Below are 24,409 nucleotides of genomic sequence, written 5' to 3'. Positions count from 1 at the left end.
GACTAAGCCCTGGCTGGGATGATTTAGTTGGGGTTGGTCCTGCTTTGAGCACGGGGTTGGATTAGATGACCTCCTGAGGTCCCTTCCAACCGTAATGTTCTACGAACACACTTCAATTCTGACCTGTAACCAAGACTGCAAACAATGCTGAGCTCTGATTTTGTGATGTGGACCTTCAGCAAGTTATTTAACCTCTCCATGTCCACATTTACCCATCCAAAAAATGGGGATAATACTTTGGCAAAGCACTGTGTGCACATGACGCACCTTTCACCAGAATATCTCAAGTATCATCATTGCCATGTTTTCACTTCTGCATTTCCTTTTGTCTCCAATTGTTGAATCATATTGCCTTTGTTTTTCAGAAGTAATTTTACCCTGCTGGCTTCGGTGGAGCTATTCTGGATTTACACTGGCATAACAGAGCATAACAGAATGCAGCCCTTATGACATTAATGCAAGACTCCTAAGGATCTGAGACTTAACAGATAGCAGGCAAGCAATGGTGCAGCTGCACTGGTGGGTATAATGCCAATGTCACGATAGGCAGATTTCAGAGTGATAAAATCCACCCTGTATACACTAGCAGCAGCTGCATCATTGCTTGCTGTTATTAGAATACAAATACTATTTTTCTAGCATAGATGGATACTTTACAGGAATTTAAAGACGAATGAAATATTACCCAAGCATTGTAGAGAAGATGGGGGCAGTGTGATAAATTAGAGGGAGAAGTAGCACCAGGGCGGAGTGCGCCAATCCTTAAGGGCCTTTTGTGGTTGTTCCTAAAACGTCTCTACAATGTTCTAATATTCTTCATCAGATCCACTTAGTGCAGTAACTATATATCCTCAGTGTCTGGACAAGTTTGGGTTTGGGATGATAGTGAGCTAAAACTGCATCTGGATAGGAATACGGTGATGGTGAAGAAGCAACTGGAGATGGAGCTGGTGACTGATGTCCTTACAGTTCACGGGCTTACTCGTTCAACTGAAACTTTGGTTCACAAGCTCAGACTGATATCAAGAACATAAGAATGGCCATACTGGGTCAGACCAGTATCCCGTCTTCCATCTAGCCCAGTATCCTGTCTTCTGACAGTGGCTAACGCCAAGTGCCCCAGAGGGAATGAACAGAACAGATAATCAGCAAGTGATCCATCCCCTCTCTCCCCTTCCCAGCTTCTGGCAAACAGAGGCTATTAAATCACCAGCTAGTACTCTATGTCTTAAAAGCAGTAATGCACAAGAATTCACTAGGCAAGGTGACTGACATTTTCTTTTAGATGTGGCTGTCACTACAGTTAGCCATGCCTGGATTAGCTTCATACTGGAATACATTTTACTCTACATGGGACTACCCTTGAAAACTACCAGGAAGCTTCAGCTAGAGCAAAATACCTGCCTGCTTAATGAAAAGTGAAGCATATTACACATGCACTTCACAGATTGCATTGGCTTCATGTCAAGGTTTGATTTTGATCAATAAAAGCCCTCCATGGGTTGGATCCTGCCTACCATAGAGACTGTCTCTCTTTGCACCCTGGCGTTATGATCACCTGAAATGTTCCAGGTAACAATTCCTAAACTTTGTATGTCTGGGCAGAGAGTGTTCACCAGAGAATCTTCAGTTCCTGAATTCTCTCCTGATCTCCTCCACACTCCTTTGGTCTGACCATCTGTTGACTTGCAGAGTACACTGCACGGCACATGTTTCCTCAAGCATTCCTTGAATGGGCAGAATCTTAATCTTTTGTGGGGTGGAAAGTTTTTCAGTTTACTGGTGACACGGTCAATTTGGATTTATTTCTGTATGTGTTTAAATGTTTAATGTTTATGCCTCTGAGAGGTGCACTATACACGCTGACAGCAAACATTATAGACGGCTGAGGAACCCTTGCCTGGAGGACAAACAGCACCTCTTCGTGTTTTCTTTTTAAAGATTATTGTGTAGGTTTAAAACGGGGTCTGGTTTCATTCTTGTAAATACAGCATCATAAAAATGGTACAGTTATTAGAAAACTAGCCATGCGATGGTTGCATGCTATGCCTTTCAGAAAAGCAACTTCTGGAATACAACCACTTTTTACAATTTTGCTGTATGATTAGTTATTATTGGGCTATATTAATGTAGTGCCTAGAGGCCTCACCTGTGATTTGGATTCCTGTGCTAATCACAGTGCAAACACAAAGGAAAAACAGCCCCTACATTTAAGTGTCCACAGTCTACATAAACAGGACAGAGAAAGGGTGAAAAGGGTTGTCATGAACAGATAGTTAAGGGTTAATAGAAGAGGAGTACTTCATATCTCTTTTGCCTGTAAAGGGTTAACAAGATCAGTGAGCCTGGCTGTCACCTGACCAGAGGACCAGTCAGGGGACAGGATACTTTCAAATCCTGAGGGAGGGAAGTTCTTGTGTGTGCTGTTAGTTTTTGGTGGTTGTTCTCTCTGGGTTCTGAGAGTGACCAGACGTGCAACCAGGTTTCTCTCCAATCTCTCTGATACAGGCTCTTATGTACTCAGAATAGTAAGTACTAGGTAGATAAGGCGAGTTAGGCTTATGTTTGTTTTCTTTATGTGCAAATGTGTATTTGGATGGAAGGAGCTCAAATTTGTATTTTGCTGAAAGGATTTTAATTTATACTTGTATACTTAGGCTGGGAGGGTATTCCCAATGTCTACAGCTGAAAGACCCAGTAATATATTCCATCTCAAATTTACAAAGATAATTTTTACTGTTTTTTCTTTCTTTAATTAAAAGCTTTTCTTGTTTAAGAACCTGATTGTTTTTTTCATTCTGGTGAGACCCCAGGGGACTGGGTCTGGATCCACCACGGAATTGGTGGGGAGAAAGCAGGAAAGGGGGAGAGAAAGGTTACATTTCTCTCTGTGTTAGGATCACTTTCTCTCTCAGGGAGAGTCTGGGAGGGGGAAAGAGAAGGAGGGGGGAAGGTGAATTTTCCTCTCTGTTTTAAGATTCAAGGAGTTTGAATCACAGTGATCTTCCAAGGTAACCCAGGGAGGGGAAGCCTGGGAGAGGCAACGGTGTGGGAAAGGGTTTACTTTCCTTGTGTTAAGATCCAGAGGGACTGGGTCTTGGGGGTCCCTGGGCAAGGTTTGGGGGGGGACCGGAGTGTACCAGGCACTGGAATTCCTGGTTGGTGGCAGCGCTACAACTATTAAGCTGGTAATTGAGCTTAGAGGAATTCATGCTGGTACCCCATCTTTTGGACGCTAAGGTTCAGAGTGGGGAATTATACCATGACAAGGGTTAACAAAGGCACAGAGAGATTCATAGATGTCAAGGCCAGAAGAGACCATCAGATCATCTCACCTGATCTCCTGGATATCACAGAAGAATTACAGCAAAGTGATGTGACTTGCCCAACGTCACAGAACCAGTTGTGACAGAACTGGGAATAGACCCCAGGCTTCCTGACTCCCAATCCAGTGCCCTTTCCACTAAACCACACTGTGTTCCCAGGCCGGTGTAACTAACCAATTTAATACAACTAGGAAAGGACAAATGCCACAGGGATCCTGACATCCAATCTTTTTTGCAGAAGCCACTGGCAATGCGGTTTGAGCATAGGGTCATTGGCTATCATTATGAGAAACCTCCGGTAGTTCAATCCACCTGTCATCCCCTCTGTTCTTTGCCGTTCTGGAAAGTAGGAGCCAATTTTCTGTTCTCACCTACACTAAATAGAGACTAATTCTATTGTCATTAATGAAATAGGTAAATGTCCTTATGTGTATTGTACGAAAGATGTGTCTGGGTATGGAGGAGTAGACTGGTCAGTAGTTATAGACAACTTAAAGCATCACTTTGGTATAGATATCAGCATAGCAGGAAGGAAATGAGGATGGATGAGACAAGAGAGTGCACGGCGATGAGTACAGTGGGAGCTTATACCGTGGCTTTGTTTTCAGCGCCATTAGTTTCCATTAAGGGTATGTTTAAATGTTGAACTGAGAGTGTGATTCCAGCTCGAGTAGACATACTTGTGCTAGCTCTCATTGAGTGAACCCACTAAAAAAACAGAACATAGCTGCAGCAGCGAGAGTGGGTAACTGCCATGAGTACTTACCTAACGTCTCCGAGGGAAACGATCTCAGGGGGGTAGCCCCCTGCCACTTGTGCTGCCGTGACTGCACTATTTTTAGCATTTTAGCTTGATGACAGCTCACATGAATATGTCTCCTCGAACAGGGAATCACACCCCCAGCTCAAAAGCATAGATACACCCTATGAGAGGTAATGTAACGATGTGATTGCAAGAGGTTTCTGAAATTCAGTCAGGCTGGCTGAGGGCAGGAGGGAGGGAACTCTTTGTAATGAAAGGGGTCATGCACGGGAGAGAGGACAGAAGTGAGAAATTCGTGTGACTGCTCCATTCCGGTGACATTAGGAGAACACTGAACTGAGGATAAATTAAGAGGAAAATTAGTCATATTTAAAGATTTAAAAACAGGCTGGCCAAAGTCACACCAGATTGTAGCATTATTTTATCTAGGGTATTTTAATTTTTTTAAATGTAAAATCCCCCCGGAGTAAATCTGGAAAGGCCTGTATTTCATTATATTCTGTACCTGGACCTAATTGAACTGATACGATGGCAGGCAGTGAGGAGTCTAGATTTCTGAGTTAGCAGATCATCTTAATCAAGCAGCTTGTTATTTTCATGCACTCTCTGCCCGAGGCTAACCTGTGAAAATAAGGCTCTTGAACCTATCAAAACTGTGTCAACTGCCTGGATAATTTCAAAGGGGACTACCACTATGTATTCAATTGAAATCATTCCCAGCCAGGGGAGCTGAGGATGTTTCATCTGAGGAAGTTGGGAGATAAGAGTTTTTTGGTGTTTTTAAATTCTTTCCCCCATTTTAAAAGGCCAAAACTCTATTTTGAACACTTAAACAGTATAAGTTAAGGTTTCTTCATTGTGACAGTTTAATTGGCCAGATATCTAGAAAAATGAAACAATAAATAGCGTAGAACAAATTCCTTTCTGTTATACAGAAGGCAGAAAAGTCACTTTACAAAGTGCCTGTCTGATTCAGAGGGCACTTGGAGAGTTATATCTGAAAAAGTTCTAGTTCTGGATTGCTGGATAACGAACTGTACAGTAGCTTAGTCATAGCATGCCCAGAGGTTATGATAACATGCACTTGTGTTGAGCAGGCTTTCCTTCTGTCTGCAGCACTCCTTGAACGCCCATAACAGACAGCTAAGATTTTGTTCCAGCTCCCCCAGATAATAAAGCTTCCATTAATAAATCACATACACAAGTTCTCTTTTCAAGTTCCCACATAAAATACCTTCTGGCAATGAAAAAACACTGAAATGCAGCCCACACGTAAGGGAGGTTTGAATCTTGTGTTTTCTGCAATCGTCTCCCTCTTTTTTTTTTTTTTTAAACCACTTCAGATTAAACTCTTCAGCCAGTCTCATTTCATGCCTTTTCTGTTCAAGAGCAAATAATACATCACAAAGCCTGATTTCACACTGCTTTAGCTAGAATTCTTTGCAATCTATGATAAAGAATTGCAAACAAAGGCTCAATTGAGTCTTTCCTAAATCTCCAGCTTCTTCTGGTCATGCTTCCAGTAATTTTCTGCTTTTGTAGAAGTCAGTGCAATGACTGTCGGATGAGAACTGGTCTCAGGGTACTATGATAACAGGATATCCATAAACAGCATTCAAATGATGAGAGAAGGGCCTTATTATATCAAAATAAAAGAACAAGATGCTCGAACATTATCTATAAAGTGGGGGGAAATGGTAAAGAATGAAATGTGATACCAAAACAGGTTTCTCTTATTTTAAATCCACATACTCTACTTCTGGTTCAAATGCAGCCCAAGTCAATAGCAAGCAAAGGTTCACAGATTCATAGATTTTTAAAGCCAGAAGATACCATTATAATAATCTAATCTGCATAACATAGGCCAAAGAGCTTCACCCTGTAACTTCTGAATTAAGCGTAAGAGTTTGTGGCTGAATTAGAGCATATATTTTAGACAGACATCTGGTTTTGATTTTAAATGTTTTGTGCTACAGAAAATTCACTACATCCTTTACAAAGAACAGGAGTACTTGTGGCACTTTAGAGACTAACAAATTTGTTTGAGCATAAGCTCTCGTGGGCTACAGCCCACTTCATCGAATGCATGCAGTGCATCTTTTAAGTTTTTCCAGTGGTTAAACTGACTTCAATGTCAAAAATTTGCATTTCATTTCCATTTTTAAATTGCTTAGCTCTTCAATTTCCAGCCATTACCTCTTCTTATGCCTTTATCTCTAGATTAAAGAGCCCTCTCCAATTAAAGATATTACTTATAGACCATGATCACCTTATCTCCTCTTCTTTTTGATGAGCTAAATAGACCGAGTTCCTTAAGTATCTCAGTATTCAAATCACTCTTGATGCTCTTCTCTGAACCATCTCCACTTTTTCCAACATCTGTTTGAAGTGTGGTCACTAGAAAATGGAAGGTTGTTCAGTGCTCTCAGCCCATTTTCCAACAGATGGTTGACCACATTAAAAAACAATCCACAGATGTTACCAGCATTAGCTGTGCTGATGGAGGTGAGAGTTGAGTTGCCATGGTCTGAATGAGTCATGGAAGCAGAACCAACCACTTGGTGATCCTTCCAAGTCAAAAAACTGACATTTTGAGTGAGCTGAACCTGTTCTGTGAACAGAGGACTATCAGCCTAACATTTTTAACAGACACTTAAAAAAAATAGGGAAAAGGGGTCTCAACCCATCTTCATTTTGTTCATTGGGTCTTTAGAACTAGGGATGCTAATGCAAAGCAACATGGCTGCTCACGCATTAGAAACCAGAAACACACAGCTTCATTCCAAATAAAACAAACATTCTTCTAGCAGCTGTATTCCTTTAAGGATTATGGGCCAGATCCTTGACCACTACTAAGGTGAAGCAGCCACAAAGCTACCCAAATATGGCATTTGAGGATTCCCTTGGCACAGGAGGAAACTCATGTAGTGTAAAGCCAACATAATTATGCTACTCTTTCTCTTCATGGGGGCATGTCAGGCAAGGAGATTGGTGTACCTGGAACATCTTGAGTTCTGCTGCCCAGGGATCACAGAACTGTCCCTATTAGATCATTTGTGCCAGTGAAGCAGACCTTAGGCTAAGTTACATGAAGGACATTTGGCATGTGGACAGGGACTTTCAGAGCCTTAGATGAAAGAGTTAAATACTAAATAGTAGTAATAGTAATGGACTGATGGTATAGGAGATTTTTAAACTGAGGTGGGACATATTCCTAGGAGGGATGTAAAACCCGATGGTTGAAATTTCTGTTTCTTTAAAAGGAAAAACATCTATTGATGTCCAAAAGCATCTCTCTGAAGGCTGAACTGGGTGGTGATCCTTGCTGCAGTTATTCTTCTCCGAGTTAACTAATATATACCAAGCAGCCAATAGAGGATAGTATGGAAGGTTATAGAAAACATGAGAACGAGAGAGTGTAAAACTAAATGAGATGGGGAAGGGATATCAACTTTCTACACTATTTTTATGCAGCCTAATTTCAAGCCGTTGGGGTAAGAGCTCGGAGGCTACATAAGCTTTATCTCTCTCTATTAATATGATGTTTTAGAAGCCTGGGGCCGCCGTCATACTATAGGATAAGTATCATTCCTGCTGAAGTTAATGAGCGAGCATCGTATCCTGTCGTGTGAGAACTGAGCCCTATCAGTCATGATAAGAAACCTTCTGAGTAGATAACTGTACAGCATTGTAACACAACTCACTGCCTCTAGGATTGACATACTTACGGTTTTCATTGGCCTGTGCCGTGTGGAAGAGTGTTAATGGTCTTTCACTGCAGGAAGGAGGCTTTGAATCAGTATTCTTCTTATGAGATAGTAGCAGCAGCTGCGAGTTTGGTGGTAGCGTCTCCGGTACAGTGTTAAAAATCTATAAATAAAAGGATGGGGGTTTGGTGGGCTTGTTTTTCTCTCTCTCTCTTTTTTTTTTTTTTTTTTTTAAGAAAAGTCAAGTTTCCTATGAAACAGGGGATGGAGAGGAACTCAGCTATTAGCACAGAGTCACAATAATTAAAGAAACAGCCTTTGAAAGTCAACTGTTTGACAAGTCACCTTTTCAGGGCACAGACAGTGTCATGTTGAATTCCACCCCCGCCCTCATTGCACTCCACTTTCCTCTATTCCTCACCAAAGCTTTTCTTGCTGATTAGTAAAACATGAGTAAATCTTATAGCCTCAAACCCTTCCCACTTAGAAGGCTGGCTTAGGCTTAGCAGTTGGCTGTAAAAGTTGACATACAGAAAGTAAAAATAAATAGATATCTAGATATTTAAATCTGTATGCTGTGCAGCTGCTCCCCATAGGCGGGCAGTTCACAGGGTCTAGTGAAGCCAACCAGCTTGTGAATTTCTTTGTAACTCCCATGCACAGCTGTCTGAAAACTAAGTTATCAATTTTTTCCTAAAGGGAAAGGAATTTTTAAATGGGATTAACTGAAACAGCAGCATTGTGGGAGCTATTTGTTTCTTTTCTTTAACCCAGGGTCTAAACAGCACTGGGGATTCCTCAAGGCTACTCTTTCAAGGACTCGCCTAGTAAGAATGCATTAAACAAACACTTTGGTGCCATTTTCTGCTCTAGCCCTTTTGGGCCCCAATTCTTCAAAGGTAGTAGTTGCACTGGGAAGTAATGCTGCTCAACACTAGGACTGTGGAAAATGTTATTTCAAAAACACCTCACTCCCACTCCTCCATGAATGCAAGACACTCAGCCGGGACACAACTATAATAGTGCTTTCAGATGTATCCAATCCCCTGTATAAAAGCTAAAAAATTCTGGCTGCCAACTAGTATAAATAGCTGCCAGAAATTCATTGCTTTATTGTTTTGGGACAAAAAAACCCTCCACACTAATTTTTAAAAATAAATGCAAAAACACAGAAGCCGTAATCAGCTGTTTTAATGTCACATCTCATATCAAAAAGCGCATCAGTGGTAAACATTTCACTTAGGGTCCTTTAAGAAGTGGTATTTAAATTATTCTAATTAACTGTGAACCCAACAGTAAGTAGGCCCTGCTGAAGATCTGTCTTAGTCAATCTAAGTCTTGACCAATACTAATACTTGGGCTACACGATTGCCAGGATGAATGTTGCACTTTATGTCCATTAAAATTCAGGTGGCCTGATAACTTAACTCAACCTGCTGAAGTTTTATACACTTCACTCTGAAGATGTCACATATTTGGCTCTTTAAAAAAGCTGATCTCCATTTTCTACTGCAACTTTTTCCAGGGGAAACCAACCAACAGCAGCGTACCTGTGTGAATAATCAAGCCTTCTACATCACACAACTGACAGCCCATCAACTAGACTTCGTATCTGTAAATACTGCTCAAGCAGAGTTTCTATATACTAGGCCAGCGTTTGTCAAACTGGGGTCCATGAGAGTACTTCCATGGGTCTGCGGGCCCTGCTGATCAACTCCTCCCCCTCCCTCCCAGTGCCTCCTGCATGACGGGGAACAGTTGTTTAGTGGGGTGCAGAAGGCACTGGGAGGGAGGGGGAGAAGTGGGGATCGAGTTCGCTCAGGGGCGGGGGTGGGCAAGAGGAGAGGCAGGGGTGGGAAGAGGTGTGGCTTTGGGGGGAAGGGGTGGAGTGTGAGCAGGACCTGGGGCTGAGGGGGGGTATCCGTGAAAAATTTTAAATCAAAATGGGGGCCCTGGGTTGCTAAAGTTTGAGAACCACCGTACTAGGCCAGTGTTTTTCAAACTATGGGTAGCAGCATGTCAGGCACTGGGTCGCTCTGGTCAGCACTGCCTACTTGGACATTAAAAGACCCACTGACAGCGCTGCCCAGCTAAGGCAGGCTAGTGCCTACCTTTTCAGACACTGTGATGTGCCCCGCAAGCGGCCAGCAGCGGGTCCAGCTTCTAGACAAGGGGGCCATGGGGCTCCATGCGCTTCCCCTGCACCAAGCACCAGCTATGCAATCCCACTGGCTGGTTGTCGGCCAATGGGAATTGGGGGTGTGTGCCTCCAGGTAAGAGTTGCGCACCTCCGCCTAGGAGCCGGACCTGCTGCTGGCTGCTTCCAGGGCACAGCCTGGTCCGCAGTGTACCCCGGCTGTGCCGCTGACTGGGAGCCGCCAGCGGTAAGTCTGTGCCCCAATCCCCTGCCCCAGCCCTAAGCCCCCCAAAACCTGTAACCCCTTTCTGTACCCCAAACCCTTCATTCCTGGCCCCACCCCAGAGCCTGTACCCCCACTCCAGAGCCCTTACCCCCTCCTACATCCCAACTCCCTCTCCCAGCCCTGAGCCCCTCCAAACCCAGAGCCCCTCCTGAACTCCAAGCCCCTCATCCCTAGCCCAGAGCCAGACCCCTTCCCGCACCCCAACCCCTGCCCCAGCCCTGAGCCCCTCCCACACCCCAACCCCCTCATCCCCAGCTCCGTTGGGCATCAACAATTTTCTTCAACTTGGTCCCCAGGAAAAAAGTTTGAAAACCACTGTACTAGGCTACATACTGTGTAATGGAATGGGAAGTGGTGATTACTCACTTTGCAAACATTCTTTTCATATTCAGGGCCAGCGATGAAGACCCTGATAAACAAAAAGCTGCCTTTGAGCGTAAGTTGCTGGACATGCTGCAAGACAGAACGTGTATTCCTACCTAAATGCTCCTTTTCAAGATCTACATATCTAACTCACACATTCATTCACACAGTTTTGCTTTATGTATCAGCTGAAGGAGTGCCAAGCCACAATTGCTCTCATAAGTAGCTTGGTCCATTTCACATGCTACTCTTGCTCCCTAGGAGTGACCAACAACAAATGGCTGTCCCGGGTATCTGATACACATCCCTTTCTCCTTGTGACTAACTCATCCAGTACAGGGGATGGACCACCTAAGCAGGGCCGGCTCTAGGTGTTTTGCCGCCCCAAGCAAAAAATTGGCTGCCCCAAGCTCCAAGAGCACAACTGCCCAAGCCACACACACACATACACACACACACACGAATGGCCAGAATGCCCCCTCCTGGAATTGTGCTGCCCCAAGCATGTGCTTGCTTTGTTGGTGCCCATAGCCAGTCTTGCACCTAAGATTCAGACATATTTGCTTTTCAGTCTAGGTTTCTTAAAGCCTCCCATTCAATTCAATGAGAAAAAATTACAACACCACCACAGTTATAACTTGTTGTACCAAAAAGGAAGACTGACACTTGAAGTAGGAGCCACCAAAGCTCCACTTTCTTGTATTCTAGGTCACCTGCCCCAGGAGACAAGAGATGTGTTACAAGATGCTAGTCCCCAACTCTGCTCCATTAGGGATTTTTATCTACTGAAATGGTAGGGCTGATGACTAGCCTTGCCCATACAAGAATTCCTTAATCAGAATAAATGTTTAACTTCCTTTCTTTTGCTCTTGTATTTAGATCTCCCATTGATAAACACTCTGCATGGCAGTTGCACTAATAAAAACCCCAAACAAATAATTAAAAAAAAACCCATTATTTACTAATTGGATTGTGTGTTATTGTTTCTCACAGAGAGTTGAAAATTAACTTCCAACAAAAAATAAAACAGAAAAACCAGTCACATGCTTTCAAGCAAATATGTATGTAACTTCTAACTAAATACGGCTCAACCGAGACCGCATGGTTTTAATTTTGCTGGAACCCATTATAAACCAATTTAATTAAACCTATAAGTGTAGCATCTCATCCATGATAATCTTCCATAATTTTGCCTTGAAGTTAAAAATTTTAATTGATCCTAATGTTCGCACAATGGGTGATATCACATAATCACTAAGCCTTGTGCTCATAAATTCAGTGATGCAATTTTGCAGAACTGGAGACCACTTTGCGCAAAAGAGGCTATACGTTTTCAGATGCTATATCAACTTTATCATTGTTTCCTTTCCATCTAATCTACCCTTTGCAGATTGCTAAATACTTATTTACAGAGAGACATGTATCTGTTTTTGTAGTCTACACTCCATTCACTGAGGTCATTTCTGTCGTACAAGGTTCAGAAAATACCCTCCCCAATTGTCTTTCTGCTTTTTATAAGCTTCTTTTATTAAACTAAAAGTTTTTATAACACCATTCTCTCCTCCACTCCTTGTATTTTCCGTGGTGTACCAACTCCAAAAATTAAAAGTGTTGCTGGCCCTGCAAAAGCCCATATTTTAACAGATCAAGACAGTCATTTTATAGACAATTTGCAGCCCTGGATAACAGCAGGATAATAGCATGTTGAGCTGCTGTTAATGATCACAGCTCGATTATGTGGTTCTGTGTGCTTAATTTACTCAGCACAGTGGGAGCAAGACGACAACCTTCATGTGGTGCTTCTGTTAAGTGCTGGTGTTTTTACAAATCCACCAACATATCAATGTCATCAATTGGCCACTGGATGTCATTTTACCAACCTGCCGGTGAACATAGCAATGATTATACTTCCTCAAACTGCCCTTTCCAGGATCAAAACAGAATGGTTGGGCCAGTCCTCCGAATATACCAATTTAATGTAGAAGGGGTGTCCAGGGAAAAAGCACATTACCTCTCGAGGACCCTCAAAGACCATCACATTGACATTCTGGCCCTCCAAGAAACACACTTGAAAGAAGATAAAGCTGCCAGACATAAAATCTATGGCTATACTAAAATAGCTGCTGTCAACTATCCAAAACATGGGCTAGCAGCATACATGAGAAATGGATTAGAGGATGTGGAAATTTTGGAAGAATCATCGACCAGAGGAAGAGAGATCAACATGGTTAGAATTAGGGACATCATTATAGTAAACAATACAAGCCACCTAACATCATGTGGCCTGATCCCATCTTATCTTCCCTTCCTCATCCGGCCGTCTACATAGGTGACTTTAACAGACATCACAAAGACTGGAGATACCGCTCAAATGACACAGCCGGGGAGCAGACCACAGAATGGGCCTCCCTTGAAACCTCCACCTGCTCTATGATCTGAAGCAATCTGGATCTTTTTGGTCTGGGAAGTGGACAACGGATCACAGCCCTGACCTGTGTTTTGTGACCCATAATAGTGCAGGTGTCCCACTGGCCACAACAAGAACCATCCTGAGCCACTTCTGTCATAGTCAACATTGCCCAATCAACCTCCAAATGGCCAGGAAGTGCCTCTTCTGCAGTCTGTGTCAAAGCCACGTTGGAATTTCCACAAGGTTGATTAACCTGCCTACACTTCAGAAACAGAATCTCAGGTCCCATGGCTCAAACCCGATACCTTCAGTCGTCTTACAAACATCCTAACATCGACCACTAAGAAATGCATCCTGTGTGGATCACCACAAGACTTTCACCTCATGCTGGACAAAAGAATACAAGTCTCTCCTGAGGGAATATGAAAAGAGCGGCAAGCCAGATAAAGCCACTGTGCTGCTTGAGTCCTTGAATTCGGTGTGAGTAGAAAAGTGGAAACAGACCATTTAAAGCCTTGATTTCATGCATTTGAGCCATAAGGCATGGGCTCTTTTGCGGCAACTTGGGGGATCCCAGCCAGTAACACAATGCTCAGCAAAAGTGACAGCAAATGCTGTTACTTCTTATCTTCTTTCTAACACCAGATGACCACTGCCAAGATTACATGCCAGGAGATGCAGCAGGAACTCTGCAGAAACCTTCAACAATGCCCAGAGGAATCCCCACTCTCTTCCCCATATTCTGTTGAGGAGATCAATGCTGCGAAACCAAAAGCCAGAAAGCTGCAGAGGTCGATGGCATTCATCCAGAGTTTCTCAGGAATCTGTGGAGACGGGAACAGGAATGTCTTGCGGCACCAGCAAGCTGGCAACAGGCAACAGTGGTTGCTCTACTGAAGCCTGGGAAACTCCAAGAGGACACAGCCAGCTACCTCTGAAGACCTCTATTCTGAAGACTGGAAAAGCTAAGGCTGCTCTTTCAAATTCTAAGGGTATTGAGCCTATTGAGATAAAATGGATAACAGAGGGGGAAACCATCTGGCACAGTAGCATGGATATTGAAATCCAGTATCTATGTCCCCTTTGAGAATCATGTAGCATTGAAGGTAGAAGTAGTTGCTTACAATGGACAAGAGAGGAGTCAATAAATAGCTTAATTTAAGAACGTGCTGATGTCTGTGTCCGGTCTCCTTTTCAGGCCATGAAGAAATGAAGGACTACAAGGTAAATAAATAATTTACTCCATGTTTGACTTTGACATTTTTGAAATTGCTACAGGTCTTTAACAGAAACTGTGGAGACACTCCTGCTGCTGGACTCAAACAGGGGACTCCACTTCCCAAAGCTGAGAATAATCCTTACGTAAAAGTGTTTAAACGTAGCACTCACTCAAAATCCATTCTCCACACAGTAAACCTGTGTTTTATTACTCACACATAAAGGCTCCAATTAACATACAGAGAAGCAGTTTAACAGCTAAAGCAAGGGACTAGCTGCCAGGATTTGCAAATTATAATCATAGCTCTGCCACTGTGTCTCTTTGAGTATATCTACACTGCAACTGTAGGTTTGATTGTATCAGCATGTGTAGACATACCCAAGCTAGCTTTAATCTAGTATGAACAACTGTGAAGCTACAGCAGCAGGCAGAATGTTACAGATTGGAGTATTGTGTCCAGTTCTGGGCACCACATTTCAAGAAAGATGTGGAGAAATTGGAGAAGGTCCAGAGAAGAGCAACAAGAATGATTAAAGGTCTTGAGAACATGACCTATGAAGGAAGGCTGAAGGAATTGGGTTTGTTTAGTTTGGAAAAGAGAAGACTGAGAGGGGACCTGATAGCAGTTTTCAGGTATCTAAAAGGGTGTCATCAGGAGGAGGGAGAAAACTTGTTCACCTTGGCCTCCAGTGGTAGAACAAGAAGCAATGGACTTAAACTGCAGCAAGGGAGATTTAGGTTGGACATTAGGAAAAAGTTCCTAACTGTCAGGGTAGTTAAACACTGGAATAGATTGCCTAGGGAAGTTGTGGAATCTCCATCTCTGGAGATATTTAAGAGTAGGTTAGATAAATGTCTATCAGGGATGGTCTAGACAGTATTTGGTCCTGCCATGAGGGCAGGGGACTGGACTCGATGACCTCTCGAGGTCCCTTCCAGTCCTAGAGTCTATGAGTCTATGAGATCAAACATCTTTGATCCAGCTCAGAGAGGGAATGTAGTGATGGGGCCAAGGGCCATTGAGAGAGGTCCCACTGCAAGGGATGAAGATCTGGTGACTACCCCCACAGCAAGAGTCTGTCATTTTTTTAAAGCTGTGCACTGCATAATAGTGACTGAGTGCGACTTTTATTTTATACACCATTTTATTCAGGGTCTATCTTAGATATAAGGGGTTATGAACATCCATCATCTGCAACATCTACAACTTCAATCATCTACTGGTACCACCAGCTGTGCCGCAACTAGACATACGTCAGACAGTAAATTACCTATATTAAAAAAAAATATCCAAAACATGGGCTAGCAGCATACATGATGTTTCATTATCCAGTAAAAACATGGATGAGTTTGTAATCAGGACCAACAAATGCCAGCAAGACTCCACAGATTACAAGATTGCTCGGTTCATCATTTATGCAACAAATTCTCTTTTTCATCTTGTTCAGAATAAATAGTTCATTACGTAGTTCAATCATTACAACCAGACTACACTCCAAGCAGCAGAGTAAACACTCCTTGAAGGTTGCTAGATACAGTGTCTGAGAAGAAAACTGAACTGTTTGCAACAAATATTGGTGTGAAATTTGTTAATCTGAGTCTTGATGGGTGGACCAATGTACAAAATGATCCAGGAATGTGTGTTTCTGTGACAACAGAAAATGGGGTTGTCTATCTGACAGAAACAACTGATACATCAGGAGATGCCCATATCGCAGGATACTTAAAAGAAGGAGCAGTAAAAGATATAACAAACTGTGAACAAAAATTCAAGCATGTAGCTTTGTCACAGTGCTGCAAATGTAGCAAAGATCAGAAGATATCTAAAAGAAGATAACGAAGAGAACCTGAAACATCACATATGTGTGCAGTGCTCATTTGATGCGTCTTTCAGACAAAGATTTAAGTACAACTCCAGAAATAAAGGAAAACGTTGCTGAAATTGCAAAATACTTCCGTTAACAACCACTGTGCTTCATCTTCACCAAAGATAACAGGAGGATCCAAATTAATTGTCCCCTTAGATGCAAGATGGTATTCAGAGACTGATTCTTTTGACCTATTTATTAAGAAATGGCCTATTCTGATAACAATTGGTGAAGAAAATTGTGATAAACCAAATGGAATTATCACAGTCAAAGAAGTCAACATCGGATTAAAGAGAAATATAGAAGATGTGCTGAATATACTGGAACTTATTTCCATAGCCTTGGACAAACTGCAGAAAGATTGCTGCTGTATTGATGATGATGCTGAAATTTGGGAACATATTTGTTGGAAAAATATCCAACAGTGAAGTTAAACTGCAGGCACTAAAGAAGCTCCACCTCATTTTCATGTTTATATACTCAACCCAAAGCGGTAACGTTGATGCCTAACTGCCAAAGAATATGCTGCTGCTATGACACAGGCATCTAATAATCACTCATCAATCATGCCAATAATAACAAATGGCAAGGCTGGAGGTGAACCATTCAAAGAGTGCACGTTTGCTGCTGATGTTTTAAAGAAAGTCAAACTACTCAACTGCTAAGCACCTGAAACCAGAGTTTGTTGAAGTGCTAAACCAGCTTTCTGACAACAGTAGCCTCTTCTGCAGGCACAGAAAGAATATTTTCTTCATTTGGACTAATTCAGTCAAAGCCGAGAAATCAGTTTGGAGCTGAAAAAAGCAGGAAAACTTGTCTCTCTCTTCCAGACTATGAATAAAAATGAGAGGGGGAGGGAGGATGAGATCTACTAGCTTTAAAAGTTTGAAGGACAGCCTAAGTAACTTAAGAGACTGTCTCATTTTCAAGAGACTTACGTATATTTGAAATTTTTTAAAATATAATATGCACTTCTGTGGGTTTTATTAAATCCCAGTTACTATCCTAATGCAGTTTGACACTAATCATGAGCAAAAAGTTAATCATCTAGTAAATAAGCAATATAGCATTTACCATTTCCTAACATATAATGTATAATTAATAAGAATCTGAAAATATTAAGATATATCCTGCCTTAAATAAATGTAAATATTACAGAATGTCCGCCTTGGTAGCAAAAAAAGATGTACCAAATCTATGCAATATAGTTACAGTCATGTCACTCCCAGGATATTGCAGAGACAAGGTGGGTGAGGCAATATCTTTTATTGGACCCGCTGTCTCTCTCATCAACAGAAGTTGGTCCAATAAAAGATATTACCTTGCTCACTTTGTTCCTGTAAAGACTCTAGTTCAGTGGTTCTCAATCTATTTATCATGTGGACTGCATATGCATATGCAGCTCTCTATGTGTTATGTGGGCCATATTCACACAATACATATACTACCTGTATGGCCCTGAGGATGTCACATGGGCTGTAGCTATGCACTGATTGGGCTACAAGCAGCCAGCAGGCCACAGATTGAGAACCACTGTAAATCAATATGTTTTAATTGTTACATCAGCCAATGAAAATGCACCTTTCTTTAGAAAATAACAGAAGTACAAAAGGAAAAGTGGACTAAAATTGATGATTTAAATCAGTGGTGCCCAACCTTATTACACAGGAGGGCCGCATAAACGTCAGCACAACCTTGTGTGGGCCAAACAGATGCTACATATTTTAATAAGGTTTAAAGTCACCTGTATTGATTTATATTGTAAGTTCAGCTTGTTTTGTATGTATTGAAGGAGGTTGTTTCTGTGTACAGTATTGTCTATTTACACACTTGTGTAAACTAAAATGATGTAAGTGTGACGACAAAATGCTAATGGATTGGCCATGAGTATACTGTGTTGAAGCAGGCTGCAGGCCTTATGAAATGCTCTGGTGAGCTGTATAAGGCCCACAGTCTGTAGGTTTGGCACCTCTGATTTAAACTGAGGCATTTAAATCACTCCACATGTGAGTCCCCAATGTAAAGCAACTGCAGTAAACATGCAATGTACTTGTATAGTGCTAGTCACCTACATATCTCCACTGGGAAGGCTTTTATCCGCTCTCATCAATTAATATTAAGAAATATTCTGTAAGGTGACTACTTTGAAGAAGCAAACAACATGACAAGGATACTAAATTTTAAAAAGTTTCTCCCTCAGTACTACTATCTTCCTCCCCATGAGGATAATTCACAGTGAATCCATGCTAAATGGTGACAATAACCCGTATTCATGTAGAATGCAACATTCTTGCATTAGTGGCACAAATGCGATTCATTTTCCAAAGAGTGTCAGTTCGAGGCTTAGCACTTCGAAATTCTCCCAAACAAGCCATTCCATTGACAGCTTTAGAGATCAGTTGTCACTAATTACATTGTGAAAGATCAATAGTACTAATGAAATGCATACTTGCCAGACAACCCTTCCCCCGCCACAAAAAAACTCCCAGCACTGCACATTATGATTCTAAAGCCTACAAATGGAAATAGTTTGACGGCTGAAAGATGTGCAACATGAGGCTTCAAATTGTTACTGAACAGTCAGGGCCCGGTGGAGTTATCCATCCTATTAAACCTGGCTTTAAAAAGCAAAGCAAATAAATCATCAGCCTTCTGGGCTCGGCTTCATGATCTGCCAACGTTTTGTGCAAAGAGACAGTTAGGACTATTCTTAGATATTGCCTTCCCTTTCCTCTTTCTCACCCACTTGAGGAACTGACCCCTTCATATAGCTTTCAATGTGGTTACCAGTTACCATCATATCCTAAAACTGTGCAGGAGAGGGAGCGGAGGTGGTGACACAGCAACAGTAAGAAAATGCCTTCTTAGTCCTCCTTCCTCCCCAACAGAGTAAAAGGGCAGCAGCAAGAGATAGCAAGGCTGAGCTTTTCAGTTGCTGAGATTGTCAGAAGGAAGAGAGATGCAGGTTTCCACCCAAGAAAGGCAATGGCTGGGGAGCTGGATGCCTGAGAATGGGTGCCTTTGCGGGACCACTGAGGGGAAATACAAGAATTCTGACTGAGATAAGGAGGGATTTTTCTTTTTGTTGGGGGAAAGGCAAAAGAATGGACAGGAAAGCCCATTAGCCGTTAGATACTATGGTGACGGGTGCTCCACAAATAGGGAGGATAGTTTGTAAATGCTGTCCTCTCACTGTGAATTGGACCAGGCTGATCTATGAGCAACACCATCCTTTTTGCCACATGACAGACGGCAAACATCAGCAGAATTAGTTGCTGCTGGATGGACACAACTGACTCGTGTCTCAGACAGGCGTGTTGCTGCCACAAATTGTTTTTAAACAGGTGATGGGAAAAAAGCTAATTTCACCATCCCTGAACACTAGGAGACAAAAGGAAGCTTAACAGGCAACCAGAGATTAGAATTCTAGTCTAGAAGGATGCAATTAGTCATCTGAAATCTGTGGTCGATTCCATAAAGAGTGCCAGCCGATGGAGCATTCAGCTCGCATAGTGAGAGACTTTATTCAGACAGAACCAGTCAATTTCATTAAGGGATTCATGGGAGGGTTTAATAAATCATGACCAAGAAAGGGCAGGAAAAAAAGGCTTCATAACATCACCCCCACTGCTTGTGACGCAGATGTCAAAGCTCTTCCCTGCAAGGGGGCAGGGAATAGCTCAAAATATGACACAGTTTTTGACTTATTAGCAATATTAAAAAAAATTAGAGGTGACTGTGTGAAATATAATAAGATTCGCTGGGTTTGTTCTGCTAGGTACTGCTGAACCATGCACTGTGAGCCAGTGGCGGATGCTACTGAGCGATACAGAGGCCTGTAGGGTTATTTACCTGCTGTTCACACTGCTCGCTCTTCAGGTCAGGCGATTTCATAATTAAGCAATTATTTCTATTCAGTTCCAAGTAAAAAGGAAAGGAAAGGAAAATAAAATAGCTCCCCTGAGTTGAATAAATGCAAAGGTGTTTACATGCCACGTAACAGCAATTTCTCTGAGAATAATCAGAGTTGCATTGCTTTCCCCATTCCCTTCTAACCACATTGTTTCCACACTTAATGGAACATCACTAACAATCACCCTTGGCTTCCTGCATCTGTTTAGAGAGATAGGTGAAGGTCCTCTGTCTTAGTAATATGTTGTGAACGGCTGGTGTGTCAGATGCGTGCGTGCATTTCTGCTAGAGCTTTGGAGAAAGAATAAACTGTGATGTCTTTCTAAACAGTCTCGTCATACTAAATTAGCGTGGGTCTGTAGCAGCGTCTGCCTAGAAACAGCCATGGTGATAGAGCAATCTGTTTAATTTAAACTAAACAGGTTGAATACTCAATGGTAAATCCACATTCTGAGCCCGCTATTGGTGATGGCCCTCTCACTAAGCAATACAGATGCTTATCTGAAAGACACAGATTTTGTGCCCAGAACACTGAATTGGGAACAAGGAATTTATTCAATGAGAGTTGGAGGTATTGAGCATCTCACATGATGGGACACCAATATCATGCATTCTGGCTTATTAGAATGTAGGAACTTTCTTTTTCAGACAATTAACTGATAGTTAACGAAACGATGATATTCCGACTAGCCCACTAGTTTAGCCATTTAGTCTAAAGATGCCCCATTTCCAGGGATTTCCTTTAATTACCCATATAATCCTACTAAGAGCTCTATGCTTTGCTTTCAAAGTACATTACAAGCAATCTGGCCAAGGTCAAAGCATGCTAAAATGGCATATGCCACAGACCAAAGCTTGGGGCAGAGCACAGGAAAGTGTGGTCTCTTTTCTTCATTCCAGCAGACTAGGCAGCACTTCCCAAACCAAAACCAACCAAACAAAAAAAAACCCAGAGAGAGAACCACTTGGTTAAATGCGTTTGAAAATTTACTTGTTTTAGAATTGCTTTTGGCTGTTTTAAGCCTCCTTTATGTGATAGCCATTTCACAGTCTTTTGATGTATTTATCCACAGAACATCCCTGTGAAGCAGGGAAGAACTCTTATTCCCATTTTACAGATAGAGAACCGAGAGCCGTAGAGCGGCAAAGTGACTTGCCTACGGTCACACAGGAAGTCTGAGCAGAGCAGGGAATTGAAAACAGGAGCTCTCAATTCCCAGACTAAAGTCCTAATCACTTGACTTCTCAAAACTAGCAAAATTCTTTGCCCAACTTAAAAGATAACACAAGGGGACTTTTAAAAAAGGACCATGAAATGGGCTCAAGCCAAGATAACCAGAAAAAAGTTACTAGAATTGTTGTTTATGTGATTTCAGCCCAACTAAAACTCAATTTGGAGATACTATTCCATTTCCTGTGTTTCCTCCCTGCTGTTATTTCTACCTCCAAAAAATCATAGCCCCATTTGGTATGTCTGCACAGCAAATAAATAAATAAATAAATAATAAAAATAAAAAAAAATCCACAGCTGCCCTGTGCCAGCTGACTTGGGATGGTGGAACTGTTTCATTGGCTGTGTAGACTTCCGGGCTCGCGCTAGAGACCACGCTCCAGGACCTTGTGGGGTGGGAGAGGCCCAGAGCTTGGGCTCCAGCCGAAGCCCAGAAGTCTACACAGCAATGAACCAGCTCCGCAGTTTGAGCCCTGTGAGCCCAAGCTGGCTGGCACAGGCCAGCTGTGGGTTTTTTCTTTGCTGTGTAGACATATCCATTGACAACCAAGGTAGTTTTACCACTGACTTCAGTGTGGCCAGGATTTCACCCTAGTATTTAACTGAAAGTACGATTCCCTCATGAGAAATTTCAGTTTGAAATAATATGCTTCTGCATCTAAAAAGGGAACAGAATCCCAATATTACTATTTATTATTTGTATTAGTGTAGCTAATAGGAGCCCTAGTCATGAACTAGAGTCCCATTGTGCTAGGTGCTGTACAAACACACTCCTCTTGGATACGAAGTACCAAGGGCAGCTATGAGCTGGATTAGTTTTGGATAATTGCAATTTTCCTTTTGCTGAGAGAAGTGATCTTGTCTCTTGCAATGCTGTGTACTGATCATCTAGAGAAGGTGGTTTATTGAAGAATTTGTGTTGGGGTTGTCATGGAGACAAATTCTTTATTATAAACTTATTTAAATTCAGAAGTAAGGGGAAAACATTACCTTTTCATGGTTTTCTATTAAAATCTCAACCACAATATTCTGAAACTTGATGTCCATAATCGCTGCAACAGTTTCTTCTTGTGGTCGAAGCAGCGTTGGTCCAAATACCACACCCAGATTAGCAACAGTCATTAGATTCTGTTTGTGATTATTAGCAACACTGTAAGGAAGGGGAAAGAGTAGATAAGAGAAACATCAGAATAATCCCTATTTCATCTTTGGCACAAATTTTACAATTGTTTACATTCCTGAAACTCCAGATGATCTTCTTCCAGGCTCAGCCATATCGAAAAGTACTGACTTACATGGAGCATTACTAGTGTAACTTCAGCCTCTGTAAACTGACTGATGCCAGGAAAACCCAAATAGTTTAACCCTTTTCTGGATACTAAATCCTAAATGGCTGAATGTTCCAACCCACAGCCTACTCCCAGAAAAACAGTTTGAATCAGAAATGTTTCAAAACCTCCTAAAAACAAGTAGTTGGACCTTTTGACATGTGCTATTCTCAACTAAATGAGCAACCTTCAATGTCCACATTTCAAGTCCTTCTGCCCCATTGAAGCTTTTGCCTCCACCCAAGATCAATGCTATTCCAATCCAATCAAAACAATCTGAAAAGTAAAGATTTTGCTGGTGTCACCAGAGAGACGGGGGAGAATGTACATATAGATACACAACAAATGCATACACACAGTATTCTCCACCAAATTGGAGAACCTGCTTAAATGGGGATATTTCTCTGAGATTCAAATTAAGACCAATATTTGTTAATGACTGTTGCTTATGGAGACATCTCAGGTAATTTACTGGTACCCAAACTTTGTTTCCCTCCCTCTCATGCTGGTTTGAGCTCTCCTCTCATGTCAGCTTTCAGAGCACCACTGCTTTCTCCTGTACAACTTGCTCCTTCCTCCTTGTACACCTACTAGGACTCCACATATCTGGGTGTCTCACAACTGTCCTTGCTGCCAGCCCCGCATGCTGTGGGCAGCGTTTCCACCAAACTCCAGGGGTCCGTCCGGTAACACAATGGGCTCGGCAGCTCCATGGAGAGCAGCACTACCACTCAGAGGTGCTGGAACTAGGGGTGCTGCAGCACCCCCTGCCTTGCAGTGGTTCCCGTCATATACAAGGTTTCCAGCGTGGTTCAATGGCTCTCAGCACCCCCCACTATAAAAATTGTTCCAACATCCCTGCTACCACTTTACCAGTAACATGTTAATTAGAAATTTATCTGACTAGAGAATAAAAGACCGTTCCTTTTATAGTGATTAGGATGTATTATTTATGAAGCACCATTAGTCCAATTACCTAAATCTATACCTAGACAGAATATATAGATCCCAGTTATTTATACAGTACGCACACATAAATAAACAAAATGCCACATTAAAAAAAATAGAAAGCCACTCGGCTACGGCAATGCAACCTAAAAACAGTTCATGGGTCAAGATTACCTGAAATGGCTACTGATTCTAGAGCCCTCCCTTTTTAAGAGCCCAATTTGTGACAGCATAGAGGGGTCTGATTTTTACTGAGTGTTCATCATTTTAGCGGAAAAAAATCAAGCCCTCTTAAGGTGTCTCCAGTTTCACACCCCAAACTGAAGCACCCCAAATCACCAGCCATTTTTGAAAACTTTGGTCCATTGTTCCTACAGCCATAACCACGCTACATGGTTACTGTCTCTATTAAATTGTGTATTTAATTGCATAAGCTGTGCTCTTAAAGCAGTTCTGTACATGCAGACAACATGGAAGTACACTCGTACACATGCCCACGTGAGCCTGAGTAACAACAACTGTAACCAGGAATGTGCGTTCTGGAAAAGTATGGATAATAGCATCACAATGATTACTGTAATTCCCAGAACATTCATTGGGAGCTCAAATTCACATAGCAGGCAACCAGTCCATAAAGCAACCAATTGTCTGACTGCTGGTGTTGTCAGCATAAGAATGTAAAAACATATTTATATCTAACAAAAGAAGATTATTAGCTAAAGTTGCACAGTGATGATTCAGAAAGTGCCAGAAGGAATACAAAAAGGCTATTAATTACCTTAGAATCTCTAATTATAGGTAGACAGTCAGCTAGGTGCTTTATACACACAGCTGGCATTTGTCGTTATCGGACACATTTTTCTCCAGGGCTATGATTGCTTTTACCTACACTCTTTGTTAAGGCTAGATCA

General features: G+C 42.0%; 1 protein-coding gene across 3 annotated transcripts in view; it reads right to left on the bottom strand.

Moving 5' to 3' along the window:
* ARHGAP26 (Rho GTPase activating protein 26) overlaps positions 1-24,409 on the bottom strand; it is a 324,497-nt gene that overhangs the window by 66,345 nt on the left and 233,743 nt on the right. For all 3 annotated transcript variants that reach the window (XM_030573096.1, XM_030573098.1, XM_030573099.1), the window contains exons 18-19: positions 22,213-22,372; positions 7,818-7,959 (exon numbers count right to left, since the gene is read on the bottom strand). In XM_030573096.1, coding sequence (XP_030428956.1) covers positions 7,818-7,959; positions 22,213-22,372 — 302 coding nt within the window. The remainder of the gene's footprint in view (positions 1-7,817; positions 7,960-22,212; positions 22,373-24,409) is intronic.

This window comes from Gopherus evgoodei, chromosome 8 (genome assembly GCF_007399415.2).
Source record: "Gopherus evgoodei ecotype Sinaloan lineage chromosome 8, rGopEvg1_v1.p, whole genome shotgun sequence".
NCBI classification, from domain to species: domain Eukaryota; kingdom Metazoa; phylum Chordata; order Testudines; family Testudinidae; genus Gopherus; species Gopherus evgoodei.
Note: the sequence above shows the minus strand (reverse complement) of the source record. Positions and strands in the feature narration are given on the sequence as shown.